Below are 19,504 nucleotides of genomic sequence, written 5' to 3' on the forward strand. Positions count from 1 at the left end.
TGACTCCTACCATCACCCACCTCATTTACTTGAAGGCTGCTTGTCCTGAGAGCCTCTCAGTTCTCAGTCTTAGAACTTAGGACCTATCTCATTTCTGTCTCTTCCGAAGTACCTGATGCTCCGTGCAGCCTGGGTTGAAGTTGAAGTACTAATCCCTGAGGTTTCCATGCATGTTTATTTCTGTCCCTGTGCACCACCAAACTGTGTGGCTGTGGCTGCAGTGTAGACATCTACACAAGTAAAACCCTGGAAGTAGAACCCGGCCCAGGACCAGGCCCTGTGAGATGGGACTATTGAAACTATTTAGCCTGTACCATTTTTTAAATCATAAAGCTGGAAGATGAAAAAGAATTAGTTACAGAAGAATTAGTTGGTTGTGAAAGTCAATAAAGTAACACAAAAAAGAGAAAATGTGCCTGACAGAGAGACTGAAACGTTGTAGGCTCTGAATAAGTGAAACATTCATAACTTGCTGAATACAGAATGAAGATACTGATCTTTGTTTAACAAACGAAGCACAGCTTTTTTCTAATGAGAGTGAGTCTGGCTGTTTGGTGATCTGTTTGCTTTTAAATAGCCCTTTTCTTCTGGTGGGGTCCTTGATGTGTCAGCACTGAGATGTGAACAAGGAAGCAGCTCATTAGAGAAACAAGAAGCAGCAGCTCTGCTCTTTGTATTAGTGTGAGAATTTGGACTTTTCTGGGTTCACACTGGGAGCACCGGATGATGGTCACAGATGAGAAACAGGAAGAAAAGAGACATGGTTTTGAGACATTATAAGTCTACACTTCCATGTGGGGTCAAATGGCTGGCGGAACCCCGTCCCGGACCATAAGGGGATGGGTGCCTTTTAAGAACAAGAGTCCTTAATATTTAATGTGAACGTGTTTATGCTGCTACTTTGGAAGCCCCTGTCGTCTCTCTCCACTAGAATCACTAGCTTTCTACATGTCCACAGGATTTATATGAATGGAGTGTTCTGAATTTATACATTTTTAGGATATTAATGAAATGGGCTGCTGTTCATTCTAGAACACACTAGTCATTAAGACAGCCATGACTGCAAGGTTATCCACAAATTAAACTATTTCTTCAGAGGAAGACCAAGAAAAGCCAGATTAAACCATATGAGGGGCAAGTCCTCTTCTTCCCAGCCCCTGACAGACTCTGGATATGCCCAGAACTTGGGAATGATATCTAGGTCAAAATGGACATGGTGACCCTAACCAAAACGTGGTGGAGATACATGTGTATTTATAAACACATATACAGAGCATACATATTGAGAGAGATGTATATGTGTGTGTACCACCTGTCTCAGAGCATCAATTATTACAGCTGCCCAGACTCCTGTGATAACGTAGTATCTCCAAACACTGTAGTGTGTCTTTGATTCTGTTCTTTTATGACATCCAAGAAAACACTCTTCCATCCCTGTACATAATTAACACTAAATCAATAGTAAAGTCTTGTTCATGATTGCACACTGTATAAGGGTAAATGTCCAAATTCCTTCAGTGAAATAAGACTTTGTGTTCTCCCTTTAGTTTAAGCCTTTGTCATCTACTCTCAGAAATGTTCTGAAACTGAACTGGATTATATTCTGTACTTTGATTATGCTTCTCCCTGCAGTGCATGCCGTGGCCTCTACACTTCCAGGACAGCATGGCTCAATCCCACTTTTTTATTTATCCTTCATGTGGCATATCACTCTAATGAGATAACAGTAAATGCTTTGATGGCCTGCCTTGGGTGTTTCATATTTCTTTACCTCCGTTTTTCAACACAGAGCTATGTGCACAATGGATATTTAATGACTTTTAAATGCTCTCATTGGTATTAGCGTTGATTTACAGTTTATAAACAGCTATTCCTTATGACTCAGGCTACCCTCATAGGAGACACACTCTGAGACAGGCTCAGTGAGGTGTGTGGGCCACATCACCCTGAGAGGTCTGACACCATCCCTCCTGGGTATGACGTTTGTTCTCCTGCTCAGATTGTTCCAAAAGGCTTAGTAATGGGGGAGTGGTCAGGACATTGGTTCCCAGGTCATCACAATGGCAGGTCTACTCAGAAGTTCAACTCCTGGTATCTAGGATGATAGGGCTGGGATGCCATCTGGTCCATGCCTCTGTCTTCATGCAGGGCAACACCCAAGCTCTCAACTGACATAACTCAGATGTAGGTGATGAGTCAGCAACATAGTTGTATTAGGAAGATTGGAACTTGAATCTTGGCTGTGAGATATCATGTCTTAGCTATTAGGTCAAATAAGATATCTTGTCCAGCAAAGCACTGACTTTCTGAAATTTCCTATTTGTCAAGGTTTTTCTCTTTTAGGTAGTCAAAAATTCACCGTCTCATGGGATGTGAGTGAATACTATTGCGATCTAACCAGAAATAATTCAAATGGAATAATTTTTTGTATGTGTTCTATAACCAGTAACAAGTTAGTAATCTTTGTTTTGTTCTTTCCATATCTACAACCCTTTAAACAATTACAGTGATGAGAAAATACTATTAAAGTCTAGAAGAAAATTCTATTCTATTTAAATAGTATATTTTAAAAATATTTTTATTGCTGTTATTGTTATAATTGTTAATATATTGATATACTGCAACTGTGTTGAAGTCTCCTAAATTTTTGCAGTGAATACTTTTCTAAAAAAAACTGGTAAAATACATAATCCAAAATTTACTGTCTTAATCATTTTTTTAGTGCACAGTTTAGTAATGTTAAATAGAATCACATCGTTGTGTAACCAATCTCCAGAATTTTTGTCTTCTTGCAACATTGAAACTCTACGCTCATTAAACAACAGTTCTCTCTTACTCCCTCTCCCCAGCCCCTAGCAATCACCATTTTACTTTCTTTTTCTATGAAATGGACTACACCCCATATCTCACATAAGTGGAATCATACAGTGTTTGTCTTTTTGTGACTGGCTTATTTGATTTAGCATATCTTTAGGATTCATTCATATTGTAGCACGTGCATAAATTTCTTACCTTTTTAAGGCCGTATAATATCACATTGTATGTGTATGCCTCCTTTTGCTTCTATAATCATCCAGCAGTGAATGCTTGGATTGCTTCCACCTTTTAGCTATTGTGAATAATAAAGCTATGAACGTGGGTGTGCAAGTACCCTGTCAAGACTCTACTTTCAATCTTTTTGTATTGTATATACCCACAAGTGGAATTGCTGGACCCTATGTTAATTCTATTAACTTTTTGAGGAATCACCATGCTCTTTTTCATAGTAATTATACCATTTTATATGCTCACCAACAGTGCACAAGGGTTCTAATTCCTCCACATCCTCACCAACACTTGTTATTTTCTGTTTTGTTTTGCTTTATTTTTTATAGTAGTCATTCTCTCGGGTTTGAAGTGATATCTTATTGTGGGTTTTACTTTAAATAATTTAATCTAATTATGAATGGTGTTGAGCATATTTTCATGTATCTTTTGGCTATTTGTAAATTTCTTTTGGATAAGTGTCTATTCAAGTTTTTTTTCCCATTTTTAATAAGGTTGTTTGTTTACTTGTTGTTTAATTGTGGGGGTTCTTTACATATTTTGTATAGCAACCCACTACCAGATACACAATTTGCTAATATTTGCTCCCATAACAAAGATTTCCTTTTCATGGTATTGATTTTGTTCACTGATTCACATACATTTCTAATGTTTATGTAGTCTAATTTATCTATTTTTACATTTGTTGCCTGTGCTTTTGGTATCATAGTTAAGAAATCATTGTCAAATCCAATGTCACGAAGATTTCCTCCTATGTTTCCTTTTAGGAATTTTGTAGTTTATTTATTTATTTATTTATTTATTTTGAGATGGAGTCTTGCTCTGTCGCGCAGGCTGGAGTGCAGTGGCATGATCTCGGCTCACTGCAACCTCCACCTCCCGGGTTCAAGCGATTCTCCTGCCTCAGCCTCCCAAGTAGCTGGGACTACAGGTGTGCACCACCATACACAGCTAATTTGTGTATTTTTAGTAGAGACGGGGTTTCACCATGTTGGCCAGCCTGGTCTCTATCTCTTGACCTTGTGATCTGCCTGCCTTGGCCTCCCAAAGTGCTGGGATTACAGGGGTTAGCCACCACGCCCAGCCTGTAGTTTTAACTCTATGTTTATGTCTTTGATCCTTATTGAGTTAATTTTTGCGTATGGTGTAAGCTGAGGGTCCAGCTTCATGCTTTCGCATGTGCATATCTAAATTTCCCAACACCACCTGTTGAAAAGATTGTCCTTTCTCCATTGAGTGGTATTGGCACCCTTGTCAAGAATCATTTTAATCAGCTAGGCATGATAGTTTGTCCCTATAGCTCCAGCTACTCAGGAGGCTGAGACAGGAGGATTGCTTGAGTCCAGGAGTTTGAGTCCTGCCTGGGCAACATAGCAAGATCCTGTTTTTGGACAAAAAAAGAATAATTTGACCATATATATGAAGGTTTATTTATTTTAAGTTTCTCTGCTACTCTTCTATTTCATTGACCTATATGTCTATCTTTATGCCAATAACACATTATTTTCATTATGGTTGCTTTGTTGTAATAAATTGTATTAATTTATTTTTATTATTTTTTTAGAGACAAGGTCTCACTATGTTGCTCAGGCTTGTCTAGAACTCCTGGGATCAAGGGATCCTCTATCCTCTGCCTCCTGAGTGGCCGAGACTACAGGTATGCACCACTATGTCTGTCTGTGATAAGTTTTAAAGTCAGGAAGTATGTGACTCTAACTATATTTTTCTTCTTCAAGATTGGTTTGGCTATTTGAGGAATAATTCACAATTAGTCACGGTGTATAATCCTTTTGATATGCTGTTGAGGATTTTTATCATCCCTCAATATCATCAGAGATATTGTTATGTAGTTTTCTGGCTTTGGCATCAGGATAACGCTGGCCTCAGAGAATGAATTCATAAATGTCCTCTTTTCTTCAATTTTTTGGAAGCATTGAGTAAGATTTGTGTTGATTTCTCTTCAAATGTTTGGTAGAATTGATGAGTGAAGCTGTCTGATCCTGCACTTTATTCTTTTGGCAGAGTTTTGATCTTTGCTAGTTATAGGTCTTTTCAGATTTGTTTCTAGGGATCTATCCATTTCATCTAGGTTATCCAATTTAGCATACAATTGTTCATGGTATTCTCCTATAATTTTTTATTTCTATAAGTTAGTTGTAATGCCTTCCCTCTCATTTTTATTTTAGTTCTTTGTTTCTTCTCTTTTTTCTTCGTCAAGCTAGTGAGAAGTTTATCAGTTTTGGTGGTCTTCTCAAAGAACAAACTTTTGGTTTTGTTGATTTTCACTATTGTTTTCTAGTTTTCACTTCATTTATTTCTGTCCTAATCTTTTTTTATTTCCTCATTCCTTCTACTAGCTTTGATGCAGACGGTTTTTTGTTGTTGTTGTTGTTTGTTTGTTTTATTTTTTAAATTTATTTTTGGTTTCTTAAGTCTTAAGGTGTAAAACTAGGTTACTGATTTGAGATTCTTTTTCTTTTTTAATGTAAGAGTTTATAGGTATAAATTCCTCTCCTAGCACTGCTTTCTTTGCATCTCATAAATTTTGGTATGCTGTGTTTTCATTTTCATTTTCTCAAGATATGTTATAACTTCCTTTGTAATTTTTACTCTGACCCATTGGTTGTATAAGAGTGTGTTGTTTAATTTCCACATATTTGTGGATTTTCCAGTTTTCCTTTTGCTACTGAATTCTAGTCTTATTCCATTGTAGTTGGAAAAAGATACTTTGTCTAGTTTCAGTATTTTAACATTTATTAAGACTTGTTTTGTGGGCTTCCGTATGAGGCCTATCCGGGAGAATGTTGCATGTGTATTTGAGATAAATGTGTACTCTGCTAATCCCGGGTGGAATGTTCTGCATATGTCTTTTGGTCCAATTGATGTATAGTGTATTCCATGTCCTCTGTATACTTATTGATATTCTGTATGGTTGTTCTACCTATTACTGAAAGTGGAATATGAAGCCTCTCACTATTATTGAAGACCTCTCCATTTCTCCCTTTAACTCGGTCAATATTTGCTTCATATATGTTGGAGCTCTGATTTGAGGCACATGTGTGTTTATAATGGTTCTATATTCTTGTTAAATTATTCCTTTTATCATTATGCAATGTCCTTATTTGTCTTTTGTAACAGTCTTTGAGTTAAAGTCTATTTTGTCTAATAAGTCTCTTAGGTTTTTTCGCTTTATTTTCTTTTCATTTTCCTCCTCAAATTCAATAATTTCAAATAACTTGTCTTCAAATTTGCTGATTCTTTCTTCTGCCTCTTTGACTCTGCTGTTGAACTTCTCTAAATAATTTTTCTATTAAGTTATTGTATTCTTCAGCCCCAGAACTTCTTTGTGAGTCTTTGTAAAAATAATTTCTATCTGTTGATATTTTTATTTGTTAATACATAATTTTCTTAATTTTATTAGTTGTCTCTGTGTGTTCTCCTTTAATTCTTTGAGCATTTAAGACAATTGTTTTAAAGCTTCTTCAAGGAATTCAGTGGCTTGTGTTTCTTTAAAGTCAGTTTCTAGAGATATATTTTGTTTCTGTAAATAGGTCAATTCTCTGTCTCTTTACATGCCTTGTGTTTCTTTCTTGTTGAAAATTAGATGTTTGCAAAAACAGCCATGTCTCTCCATCTTTGGGAGCTGGCTCTGTGCTGTGGAAAACCTTCAGTGTAGTGTGAAGGCTCAAGAGTCCTCTCAAACCTTTTCTGGGGATGCACCTTCCCTGAGCAAGTGTTCATGCTTGTGTTTGTGTTTGTGTGTGTGCACAGACACTTTTGTTTCAGTTCCCTGACTGCTTTTAAATGTCTACATTTTTCAGAGTCTTACTCTTGCTTCTTCTTGGAGACTTTGCCTATGTTGTTCCTCCGCTGCTAATCTCTTGTCTTTAGGCACTTGCAAGTCTGCAGTCCCCTTGCAGCTGTTTCATGCCACAGTGCAGCCTCTGCTTTCAGCAGCCTTCAACCGAATATCCAGAATATGCCACTGACTCATTGCTGCTCTAAACTCAGGTGAGACAAAAACCAGTTCCTCACACAGTTCTCACACAACCCACAATCTTGCATGCAAGTTCCACTCTTTTCCTTCCATCTGTAAGAAAGGCTGAGAAATTGCGCAGCCTCCTCTGACCACACCACATTATGCGTAAGATGGGATGGGGTAGGGGTGAGCAAAAGCACCACAAAATTTCCTGCCATTTGAGTATGGTTACTTTCTTTATTAAAACTTTGCTTGGTTGCTGAAGCTTCTTACTTTGTTTTTAAAGTTTTCGGAAAGCTGTTTTTGTCTGTATATCATTGTCCAATGTCTCTGAAGTGAGCTAGAGCCTGGAGGTTCCTTATTTACCATCTTATGTCGTCATCTGATGTCACTTCAGCAGTGAACACTCTTAAATATCTATTTTTTATTATTATATTTTGCCTCATTTGCCTAATACTAGAAATCCAATAAGTATTGGTAAATGAATAAATTAATCACCAAATCTTTTGCATGAATTGTTATGCCAGTTAACATTCTAAATTACAAAGAGTAAGTGATCATTTCCACATAGCTTCAACAACAATGTTTTGTAAGCTAAAATGCTCACAGAAAGCTTGTGAACCAATAATGAGTTCTCATCCCCAAAAGATGAGCTATGCTTTTTTTATTAATGAGATTAAATTGCTTTTAAAATCTAATTTCAGAAGTTATTGGTTTTCTTCATTATTTGTGAATTAAATATGAATTCTGCCAAAACTTTTATAGGAACATTTATTTACTCAGTTTTTATGAACTCTATGTTTCTTACCAATATGAGTCATCTCCCTATCACATATATTATAATTTTCCCAAGTTAATTTTTTATCCTTCCTTGCTTTTAGTGGTACTATCTGATACTTAGAATTTCATTTTAATGTGGTTAACTGTATCCACATTTTCATTTATGTATTCTAGATTTTGTGTTATTTTGAAAATCTTCTCAATAAATTAACTACATTTTTGGTGTGTTATTGCAATTATAGTTATGCAGCTATAAATATTTGACAAAACTCATTTAATTTTACATTTAATTTTATTGAATTTTATTGCATGCAAATTATACAGCACTAAATGTGATTTAATTTTTTTACAATGCAGATTCATCTCATCTATGTGCATGTACATATGTGTGTGTGAATGCAGGCACATACAATGTGGAGGAGGAGTCCAGGGAGATTGTTAGTGGAAGGAGTGGGGAACGAGGAACACAAGAGTGAAGAGGTGATAGTGGGAAGGAGGATGAAGTTGGCCTCCTGGCCATGCCTGAGGGATGCAGTTACATAGGTGAAAGGAACCAGAATTTGAAAGAAAAATATTTCTCAATGCTATTTCAGTCCCTTGATTTAAAAGGAAAACACAGAAAGAAGGGAAAACACAGAAAGAATAAAAAACACAAAACACACAAAAATGCAAGCTTTTTCCTCCTGACCCCATTCCCCATCCTCTGTCCACCAAGGCCTCAGCAGCCACCAGCAGACACAGGGGAGCAGAACAAGGATGACACAAACAGGAAAATCAAGCAGGCTGGTAGCAAGTTGGGGGGCAGATTCTGGATTTTATTTCTTCAGTTCAGGCAGCACAGAATAGAGCAGCGTGAGCTGGGGAGGAACTAGGTGTGTGCTTTGGAGTTCCCAGGGCAGCCATGGATCTGCAGAAGAAAGTCTCTAAATGCCATTAAGGAGAAAGATTTGGGGTTTCCTGACACCAGAGCAGAGGGATTCTCCAGGCAAGACTTCAAGCTTTTGCTGGAACCTCTCAGCTATTCAGGCAGAATCAGAAGGAAGAGGAAGTCAAGGTCCACTTCAGCAGCAGCCTCCAGAGTGCTGGCCGCTGCCCCCTCCGCAGCAGCTGGAGCCCCCCGAGGGCTGGCTGCAGCAGTCAGAGCTCTGGGGTCTGTGATGGTGGGACCTGCGGCGCCTGTGGTGGCTCAGGCAGCAGCCACCTCCCCCAGAGCTGCAGCAGCCCCCAGAGCTGGAGCCACAGCCGCCCCCAGAGCTGGAGGCACAGCAGCCTCCAGAGCTGACACTGCAGCAGGAAGAGACTGGAGGGCACTTAGGGGGACACTTTGGAGGGCATTTGGGGGTGGGACACTTGGGAGGGCACTTGGGAGTGCACTTGGGAGGGGGCTGGTACTGCTGCTGGCTCTGCTGGCAGGACATCTCGGCGGTAGGTACTTAGGAGCTGAGGGAGAGTCAGACAGAAAATCAGACCTAGGCAGAGGTCACCTCTGCCCCTCTGACACTCTTAGCATGACTTATAATTACGGAAACATCATGTCCAGTAGTTTCACTTCCAATACTTTCCCCAAATTCTCTCATCATCTCTTTGCAAGCTCGGGATACCCTTGTGTGTTATCTGCTACACAAAATAGTAAACTAAGACCAAACAATATTACAAAATGCATCTGACAGTCCAAAGTGTTATAAGTGAAGGAGGAAATTATTCCAAATATGTCTTCACATCCTGAAATTATATGATTTATAGGTCATTTAGGGAAAATTATTTCTTAAAGAGAAAAAGTAATCACTACCTTTTGTAACTTGCAAGGTAGTTTTACTCTGCAATATCCATACTACAAAAGATCTTGGATATTACTGGCTCAGTAAACTTACTTTGATGAAGCAGAGACAGACAAACCCATAAATTCCTGCAGCCCTGGAATTTGAACCCTGGCCTCCTGATCTTAGGCTGGAGCTCAGACTTCCTCAGCTCACCACCTGCTCAGGCTGATGGGTGGGCATGGTGAGTCTCAGGTTTGGTGTGTCCTAATCAACCTGGGAAGTTTGTGAACAAATCCCAGACCCATAAAAGTGTTGGTTCCATAAGCCCAAAGGAGCCTCTGGTCCCCTGTCCATGGCTCCAGCTCTTTCCTGCAGACAGGGACAAGGTTGTATTTTCAGAGGTGGGCTTCCTTCCTGTGGCCTATCAGAGTGCCCCAGGTCTCTGTGCTTTAAGGTTTCCCATCCTGAGAGGACTGCTCCTCCCTATAGCTGTTTTTTTTGGAGCCCAAAGGCACAGCCAACCAGTTATTCTTTCTGTCCCAGTTGTTACCAGTCTCCTCCCCCATGGAAGCCCTGCCCACCACCCCTCCTACCCTGATCTGAGCATCCCTCTGTGGAAGCCCCTGCTTCTGTTCCCAGAGGACACATACCAAAGTCACAGGCAGCACAGGATCCTTCGGCACCTCAGGAAGTGAGTGAATGGGGTGCTCTGGCCCTGAGCCCTTTTATCCCAGCCTGGGTTTCTGCCTCCTGTGGTGAGACAGGGCCTGGGCATGAGAGGACTTGTCCCCTGATACCCACGTGGGTCCTGTGATAGGTGGTGACTAGCAGCTCCTCACCTGCCTCCCTCCCCAGGCTGAGGGCACCTGCTGCTAGATAGGAGTAGGGCTGCTTAGAAACAAAGGGTGGGAACAATTTATACAGGACCTTCTGCCCCATTCTTCGTGGTAAATCCCAGCCTTGACCGCTTTTTAGTTCTCGTTTTTGCACACTGGCCTGCAATTCCTTTGTTCCTTCTTGTTGCCCATGGAACTCATTAGCTTCTGGCAGCTGAGTTTGGACTGTAATTCAGAGATTCTTTCACATTTTCCCTCTTAAGTCTAAGTAATCCTCCCAGGCTACCGGGGGTCAGCTAACTTCTGTCTGCAGCCCAAATCTGCCTGCTGCCTGATTTGGATAGCCTCCAAGGTTTTTAATGTGTTTAAATTGTTGAGAAAAGAAAGCAAAAGAGGAAAATATTTTACAACATATAAAAATTATATTAAATTCAAATTTCAGGCTTCATAAAGTTTTATTTCTCTGACTTAGATAATGAGCCACATTTATTATTTTATTGATTGTGTCTGTGGTACTTTTCACACTAAAATGGAGAGCTGAGTAACTGGGATAGAGATGCTATGGTTCCCAAAGCCTAAAACATTTATTCTCTTAGAGTTTGTAAAAAAAAAAAAAATGCTGACCCCTGATGCATTCCATTATATTTAAGAGCTTGCAGTCAGACAGGCTAGAAAACTGCCCTGGTTCTGCCACCTAGTAGCTGTGTATACTTGTGAAAATTAATTAACTGGACTCCTTTTCAGTTTGTTGTTCTTGTTTCTTCCTCGGTTTAAAAGTACAGATAGTGATACAGATATCTCACAGGGTATTGAGCCAGCCAGTAAAATAATATAAGGAAAAAGTCTGGTAGAAGGTCCGTGACATGATAGACCCATAAAAAATGTGATGCCTACATATGCGTCAATAAAGGAATAGGTATTTTGAAGTCATAGCTGCTTTCCAAGATGGGGGGGTGGGGTACAAATCTGGGATTTGGGGTTGTTTGGTTTTTTTCAATTATTTCCTTTTTTAGTGTTTAAGACCCCTTTGTTCTGCTAAGTATATTGATGTCTTTGACTATGAAATAGGAATGACTGTGAATGTGAATAGGGAAGGCATTTGTGTGGAGTAGAACTCTAGAATTCTATATTGCTCCACGTAGAGTGAAAAATCCCGGAGTTTCCAAGGACCCTATGTTGGGAAGGAGGGAAGGGCACACATGGGGAGATGGAAGTGGAGAGGGGGACTTGGCGGAAGGCCAGGCCTGAGGTGCAGGACACTATCCAAGACATGGTGGGAGAGCCTCTAGAAGCTTTTGCACCTCAGCAGCTCCCTCCTCCTAGGTTTCCCCCTATTGTCTCTGCTTGAAAAGTGTTTTCTTTCCCTCTACTTTCAGTAGATGAAGGGAAGGAGCAAGAGTTCCTGTCTGGTTCAAGTTTGTGTACAACAATATGGTGAGCTTTTCCAACATAAAACTAATTCATGAATTAGAAGAAGGTGTACTAAAGCCAGAACAAACATGTGAGGAAAAACCCTCTCTTTCCTGTCAGTGGTAGAAATACTGGGGGAGCATCTAAAATTCTCCAGAGCCTGGACCAATATAATGCATTAGTGATATCTAGGTCACAAGGGGAAGAGTGAAGCTAGTTCACAAGTAGTTGCAAAATATAAATACGTTTGTGCATGTGTATTGAGGTATCCAAATAATATATACACTAAATGTGTGTGTTTATATAAACATACACACACGTCATATATTTTATAGTGACTCTGTGTGTACATATTTTCTTAGCTGTTTCTCTGCCTCTCGCCTTCTTAGTTTCTCTCTGTAGCTCTTCTTCATTAGAACTGTTCTAGAAGTAATTGCCTGTGACCTTAATAGAGTGACCAAACATCCCAGTTTGCCAGCAACAGTTTGGGATTATACCTTTTGTCTCGACATATATTATCATAAACCTTCTTTTCGATCTCAATTGTGTCCCAGTTTGGATGAAAATGTAAATAGTCATGCTACCATTGAACAAGTCTTCTCAAAGGCTTTCGCTGATTCATGATAAAGCCAAAACTCTTACCCTTCGCATTCAGGGACCTGTGTGATGTGACCCTATTCTATTTCTACAAGTTTTTCTTTTCTTTTCTTTTCTTCACCCCCCCTCCTCCTCTTTTTGAGACAAGGTCCTGCTCTGTCACCCAGACTGGAGTGCTGTGGTGCAAATCAGGGCTTACTGCAGCTTTCAACTCCTGCTAGAACTACAGGCACACACCATCATGCCCAGGTAATTTTAAATTTTTTTGTAAAGTTGGAGTCTCATTATGTTGGCCAGCGTCTTCTTGAACTCCTGGCCTCAAGTGATCCTCCTGCCTAGGCCTCCCAAAGTGCTAGAATTACACGCGTGAGCCACTATGCCCGTCCAACTGCTTTGCTTTTTCAGAGAATAAATCCTGTACAGCTGACTTGGTCAGTTAACTCTACTTTGAAGAGACTACTCCTTGCCTTACCTGTGTTTTGCTTTATGTGATGTATCTCTGAAACGAGATTGAATATTTTGTCTGGATGTGATGTTTGTATCTTTTATCAGTGCTTAGAAAGGATATGCATGTAGTCATTTCATCAGCATATCATAGCACCTGAGAGCTTGTAAATAGCTCTTCCATCTGACTCGAGATCATCCCATATGGGATTGACCCTAAGACATGCCCAGTGATAATTGCTGGCCATATCCTTTGGAAAGATGCCTCTGTATTATTTAAGGATGATGTTTGTACTTAGGTTATCCCAAAGGGCTTTGTTATTGAAGGAGAGGTCAGGGTATTGATTCTGTGGCTTACACAGGAAGTACTACTCATACGCCCGGCTCACTGATTCCTGCTATGATGGTATGATGGGGCTGACATGCCACTGAGCCATGCCTCTGTCTCCAGGAATGGCAGCACCCAACATCAATTACTCTGACTTGGGTTTGGTGATAAATCAGCAGCATGGTTGTAGTATCATGAGGACTCATTGCTAAGCCTTGGCTGTTAGTTTTAAATTGGCTGGATATCATCTCAATGGAAGAAACATTTACTGACAAGTGATTGGCTTTCTGGGGTTATCTTTTAATCAAGGATATCTGTCTCTTATAATCTCAGGAGATGAGAGGAAACATGACTGAGATCCATGGGAAGTAATGCTAACTGCTTGGATTTCTCTCTGTTCCCTGGACCCTACAGCGGTTTCCAGAGAAGGATCTTGTACATTAGCAGTTTTTAGTTTATTCCCCTTTTTTTCCAAAAACTTTTATTTTGTATTGTAAATTCCTTTTAATGCATACTTAGATGAAGACATTTATGGTTTCTAATTCATTGATAAAGAAAATTATTTTGAGTGAAAAAGGGAAAAGGAAACATAAAAGAAAAATCAATAAGTGCATTTTTAAAACTTAGAAGTCTATATAGCAAATAGCATCATAACTAAGACAGAAAGAAAAGTAATCAGTTGGGGGAAATTCAAATACATTTGCTAAGAATATAGAAAAAACAGTCCTTACAATTTAATTGGAAAAATGCAAGTTTGCCAATACAAAGAACAATGAAAGGCCATGAACAGGCAACACACATACTAGAAAAGAAACACAAATGGGAAAAACAAGTTAAAAATATGTTCAGTGTGGCCGGGCACAGTGGCTTATGCCTGTAATCCCAGCACTTTGGGAGGCCAAGGTGGGTAGAGTTTGAGACCAGCCTGGCCAACATGGTAAAATTCCGTCTCTACTGAAAATACAAAAAATTAGCCGGGCGTGGTGACGGCAACTGTAATCTCAGCTATTTGGGAGGCTGAGGTAGGAGAATGACTTGAACCCGGGAGGCGGAGGTTGCAATGAGCCATGATCGGGCCACTGCACTCCAGCCTAGGTGACAAAGAGAGACTCTGTATCAAAAAAAAAAAAAAAAAAAAAAAGTTCAATGTGACTAATAATCAAAAAATGAAAAATAACAAAAGGAAATATTTTGGGTTTTTCTGATGTAGGTTGTCCATCCAGTTTATTCATATCAGATTGGCAAAGATTTATTATCTAATAAAAACTCAGTGTTGGAGAGGATTTGTGGAATCGAGCACTCATGCTTTATTAGTGTGAAAGTAAATTGCCATAATTATTCTTCATTGTAATGTGATGATAAATTCATTCAACACATACTTGACGGTGTGTAAATGAATTAAAATGTAAATGAGCATACTCTTTTACAATGTTTGAACATCTAGGAATTTCACCTAAGGAAATAAGGGAATGAAGGAAAGAATATATGCATAAGAATGTTCACAGTAGCAAATTAGAAATAATAGGAGTTCAGTAAGTTTTCAGAATACAAGACCAATATTCTTATATCTCTGAAAATAACAGAAGATAAAAAATTTAAAGATGCTACTTTAAACAGAAAAATGCATGTTATATAATAATATGTATATTTTTAATGAACTATATACTCAGGAAAATGGATCACATGACTACAATGAGAAACTATTTCACACTCATCACTGGATAATTATATAAACATCTAATATCACACAGTGTTGCCAGCATGTGAAGCAAAAGGCATTCTCACACTAATGGAGGGAGTGTGAGCTGGAGATCAATGTGACAGCATATTGTAAGGTTAAAGATGAGCCTATCCACAATTCAATTGTGCGATCCCTCAGCACATATCCTAGAGAGACTTACCTAGGCATAGACAACAGAGAATTTTAAATAGTGGAATTATTTAGATTTGCAAGATAATTAGAAACAACTTAAATATTCATTAAAATGAGATTTCTTAAATATGTAGTAGTGTGGTTGTAAGGTGAAATATTACATAGCAGTAAGAAATGCACTAAGCTAAACCGATTAATAGGAATATCTCACAAATGATTCTGTGATAGGAAAGCAAGTTTGCATAAGATTGCATCAAGTGTGTAATGTTTGAGTTGAAAATATGTAAACTAAACTGCATATTTTAAGGAAACTTACAATGTAATAGAAGTTTAAAGAAATACATAGGAATACTTAACTCCAAACTCAGGATATTCCTCTGGAGGGGAGGGAGAAGATAGGCGCCAAATGTATAAAATTGTTTGCGTCTTTGTTGGATAATGTGCAAGGAATTATTTATTAAACAAATATTTATACTTTTAAAATATCAATTTCTCATAACAATTACAAATATTTTAACTAAACTTTAAATTAAATAAGAACTTTTAAATTTTAACTTTTATTTCAATAATGTAATTTAAAATTTAAAATTCTGACTTTGAAATGTATATATATATAAATTGTATATATGCCCTTTTAATTATTAAAAAGAGAAAAAAATGAAACATTTTGTCTTTTTCTGATGTAGGGTGTCTATTCAATTTATTTATTTATATCAAATTGGCAAAGATTGAGTGCCTAACAAGAAATTTATTATATTTTATTATATGAAAATTCTGAAATAGTACTCATTGAAAATCTTTCAATAAAATCAAATCTATGCATGCAGGAATCTTTTTCCTATTTGCTCACTAGTATGCCTCAACTGTCTAAATAAACTCCTAGAATATTTTAGGCTCTTAGTAAACATTTATTGAATATTTTATTTATAGTGTTATGGCTTTCTAGTTTGTTTCTTTCATATGATTTTGAATATACTGAAAATTTTATTTTGATGGTATTAGATCTATCAAAATTTCTCACTAACATTTGTTCTGTTTCTTTTGTGCATAAAAAATATTTTTCCATGGAGAGTTCTACTTTGTGATTCGATTTTAAAAATTAGCTCCTTAATTCTCCTGAAACTCATTTTGTTAAAGAACATAACTTGTTTTTTTTTTCTCCAGTTCAGCTTACTAAGTAAGCCATCCTTTCTCCACTGATCTATATGCTAACATATTTTAAATTCTTTTCACACAAAAGGGTCTCCTGGCTATTTATGGTACTCCATTTCCTCCCATCGTATGTGTTCAAGATGAAGATATTTTCTTTGCACTTGGGTGTTTTATTGTGGGAAAAATCATAAGGCCTTCAAAACAGCCACTTTCATCACTCTGAGACCTGTGGAGATAAGGAGTTTTCCAGAGTTTCTGGGAAGCTAGGGATGGAAAGGGGAATTCTCAAAGGACTGTGATGGGGCCATCTCCTCAGGATCCTGAACACTGTCTGTCTTTCTGGGGAAGGTCCACAACACGGCCCAACAGATCACCCCGGGAGTCCACTCTCTGGCTATCTGCCGTGTGTTTGGTGAGCAGAGGAGGGGGATAGTGTTGGCATAGATAACTGTGGCAAGTATCTTGAAAAAATACTTGCATTTAACTCTCTGTGCCTAAATTTCTGATTTTTAAACTGAGGCTAAAAATGGACCTGCTTCATAGAAATTTCAAGGATTAAATAGTATACTGTGAGCACACAGTGCCTGGCATATTGAAATTGCTCAATCAGTGATGGTTCTTGTAATATTACCCATTCATCAGAACACAGAAAAATACAGAGTAAGAGATGTTCTTCAGGGAATGAGCAGACGGGAGTCACCAAGGTGGCTGAGAAGATTGTCTTTACCCTAGCAACCCAGGATGGTGACACTCCTCTGCCACTGGTCTGAGTATCTAATGTGGAAGGAAGTGCTGAGAGAGGGCATTCTGGATCTTCTCATGTTGCTTGGACTGTGTCATGATCCTGGTCTCAAACTGAGTGGGAATTGTGGATCATTTGTATGCATGAACAGGAGGGTCTTGTTAAAGTAAATTAAAATGGACAACAGACCTGAAGAGTCCCTGGACAGACAAAGCCAGTTAGGCCTCATAAATGACCTCAACTTTGCTTGATCTCCAAACATAAGGGAAACGTAACTTAGGCTATTACTTGTAAATGCCTATATTAAAGAAAAATGATACTTAAAACCAACCAATCAGAAGCCACCAGCTACCTTATAATTATGCAACTAGGGACTTTCAGCACGATAGACTGAGTAAGAAAATGGTGTAACAGCAACCAGTCAATAATTTTCTCCACTTTACTTTTGTGTTTGCTTTATAAAAGCTTTCCTCTTGTGTTCTCTTGACAGAGCCCTCAAACCACTTCTGGGTTTCATGAATTGCTGTTTGCTCTTTAAAATAAACTCTTTAAAATTGTATTATACCTCAGTTTGCATTTTAACAGTCCCCACATGTGGAAAGCAGAGAAGAAATGAAGTCCAGTCCCACTGCTTGATACTGGTTTCTGGACTCATCAGAGAGCCGAAGAAGAAGGAAAGACTTACAGGAACCCTGAAGAAAACTGATGTCCTAGTATGTAAGGAGCTCCTTACCTTGAAGCATCTGTGAGTCCCTATCTAAACAGCTCTGGTCCTTAGAGCTTGGAAAAAGTAGGAAAGAGATAAAAATGTCACCTTTAGCGGGAGTACTGTGAGATGTCCTCTCCTCCCTGGAGGAAGCCTTCTCAAGTTAAAACACAGGTTCCCCTGCCTTAGGGAGTCACAGGACAAGGAGAGAAGCCCAGCTCTTCTCCTCAGAAATCCCCCAGGATGGTGTAATACCCATATCCCCTGAACTCGGGAAGTCCTTACCCAAGGCCTATATGCTGCCGGTCCCTATGGAGTATCCCTGATCCCAATGCAGAGGCCTGGTAATACAGGGGTTGCAATTTATAGGGATTCAAACTGCCTTTTCTTCAGGGACTCCATGCCAGATGGGGAAAGAGGAAGCACATCTGGGTGGTTCCAGGAGGAAAGGACACAAAAAGTCATGATAGGAGAGAGAATAGCCTGAGAATACTAATATTGAAGGATTGTAGTGTTAAAATAGTGTGAAAGTAGAGGACATATTAGGCAAGCTTCCTGGAAATGGAGGAGGCTAACTGATATTGATCCAGAATCCAAACCTCAGGACAGACAATCAGAAGGACTTCTAGAAGCACAGAGGCAGGGTGTCTTTCACAGAGTTGGACATTGTTTCCAAGCTCTTGACACCAGGGATGAACACTTGTGTGTTTGTGTGTGTGTGTTTTTGGGTGTGTGTGTGTTTGCATGTGTGTGTCTGTAATTTATGACTCCATTTGTATAGGCAGTGGCAAGAACAGACTCTTTGAGGTCCATTTGCAGAAGTGAGCTTAAAGGTTTATTTGTACTAGAGCAGTCTGCATTTTTAAAGTATAAGCTACATGGAGTCATTTTGCTATGTTTGCTGAAGGAGGAGCATGGTAAAATTCTTTGGGAGAATAGATGGGGAGAGAGTGAGGGTATCAGGAAGAAGGAGGGTGACAGCTGAGTAGGATAATGTCTGTCTTCCTTAATAACCAGGGTTATTAAGTCACCATCGCTCCACTTTGGTCCTCCCTTCCACATCTGGCCTTATGATGGAGGGTTGGGACTGCCAATCCCATTTCTCTTTGCTGGAGGTTTCCTGAAGTCTCCGCCAGTAGGCGGAGCTAGAGAGAACTTGGGAGACTGGCAGAGTGACAAGGACCAGGCTTCCTTAGATTCCCTTAGAATTCTCCAAGTCACCCCAATATTACTTCTCACCCCAGCAGGAGCAATTTATCCCTTTAGCAACAGTGGTTCCAGTGTGCAGTTTTTCCCGCTCACAAAACCAACCTTGTTGGGTTCTCATGGAGACAGACCCTAAGGCCAGCACCAGCTTGTGCCCCTCCTCAGAAGCCTGAGTCTGGACACACAGGGCCCCTCCTCTGAGCTCAGGGACCCTGGCACCCATGAGAAGGGCCCCTTTCCTAGAGGCCTGAGTTTCAATTCATGGGCCACTGCTCCAAGTTTCTAAGTTTTGATAGTTTCAAGACACTCCCTTTACCTGCCATTGGTAGCATGGTGGCAATGACAGTTACCGCCTCCATGAACTCTTTTTGTCCTCTATTGGTCTTGTCAGTTCTCTGATGCCAAGTAAGCAATTTTTTATGTAAACTTCTGTCTATTAAAGTACATCTCATAATTCTCTTTCCTGACATGACCCTGGCTGAGGCACTGAGGGGCAAGGGTCAGCTCTGGTGAGGACCAGGAGTTGAAGGAGTTAAGCAAGCCATGCTGCTTCAAGGCCCAGATAACCGGGTGATGGAGCTGAGATAAGACATGTTTATCCCTCTGTTCACATTTACAAGCAAGAGTAATGCAGTCTAGAAAAAGC

The 19,504-nt window shown here is 39.3% G+C and overlaps 1 protein-coding gene across 1 annotated transcript; it reads right to left on the minus strand.

Moving 5' to 3' along the window:
• Nucleotides 1-8,077: 8,077 nt before the first annotated feature.
• Nucleotides 8,078-11,295, minus strand: LOC130541084 (late cornified envelope protein 1C-like). Its single transcript, XM_057300887.2, has 2 exons — nucleotides 10,215-11,295; nucleotides 8,078-9,244 (listed from the first exon to the last, which is right to left on the minus strand). The coding sequence occupies exon 2, from the start codon at nucleotides 9,220-9,222 to the stop codon at nucleotides 8,866-8,868; it is 357 nt and encodes a 118-aa protein (XP_057156870.2). The 5' UTR covers nucleotides 9,223-9,244; nucleotides 10,215-11,295; the 3' UTR covers nucleotides 8,078-8,865.
• Between the last annotated feature and the right edge of the window lie 8,209 nt (nucleotides 11,296-19,504).

Source organism: Pan paniscus, chromosome 1 (genome assembly GCF_029289425.2).
Source record: "Pan paniscus chromosome 1, NHGRI_mPanPan1-v2.0_pri, whole genome shotgun sequence".
NCBI classification, from domain to species: Eukaryota; Metazoa; Chordata; class Mammalia; order Primates; family Hominidae; genus Pan; species Pan paniscus.

Excerpts from the sequence above, each read along its gene's own strand:
- LOC130541084 (XM_057300887.2), bottom strand. The coding sequence starts at position 9,222 with ATGTCCTGCCAGCAGAGCCAGCAGCAGTACCAGCCCCCTCCCAAGTGC.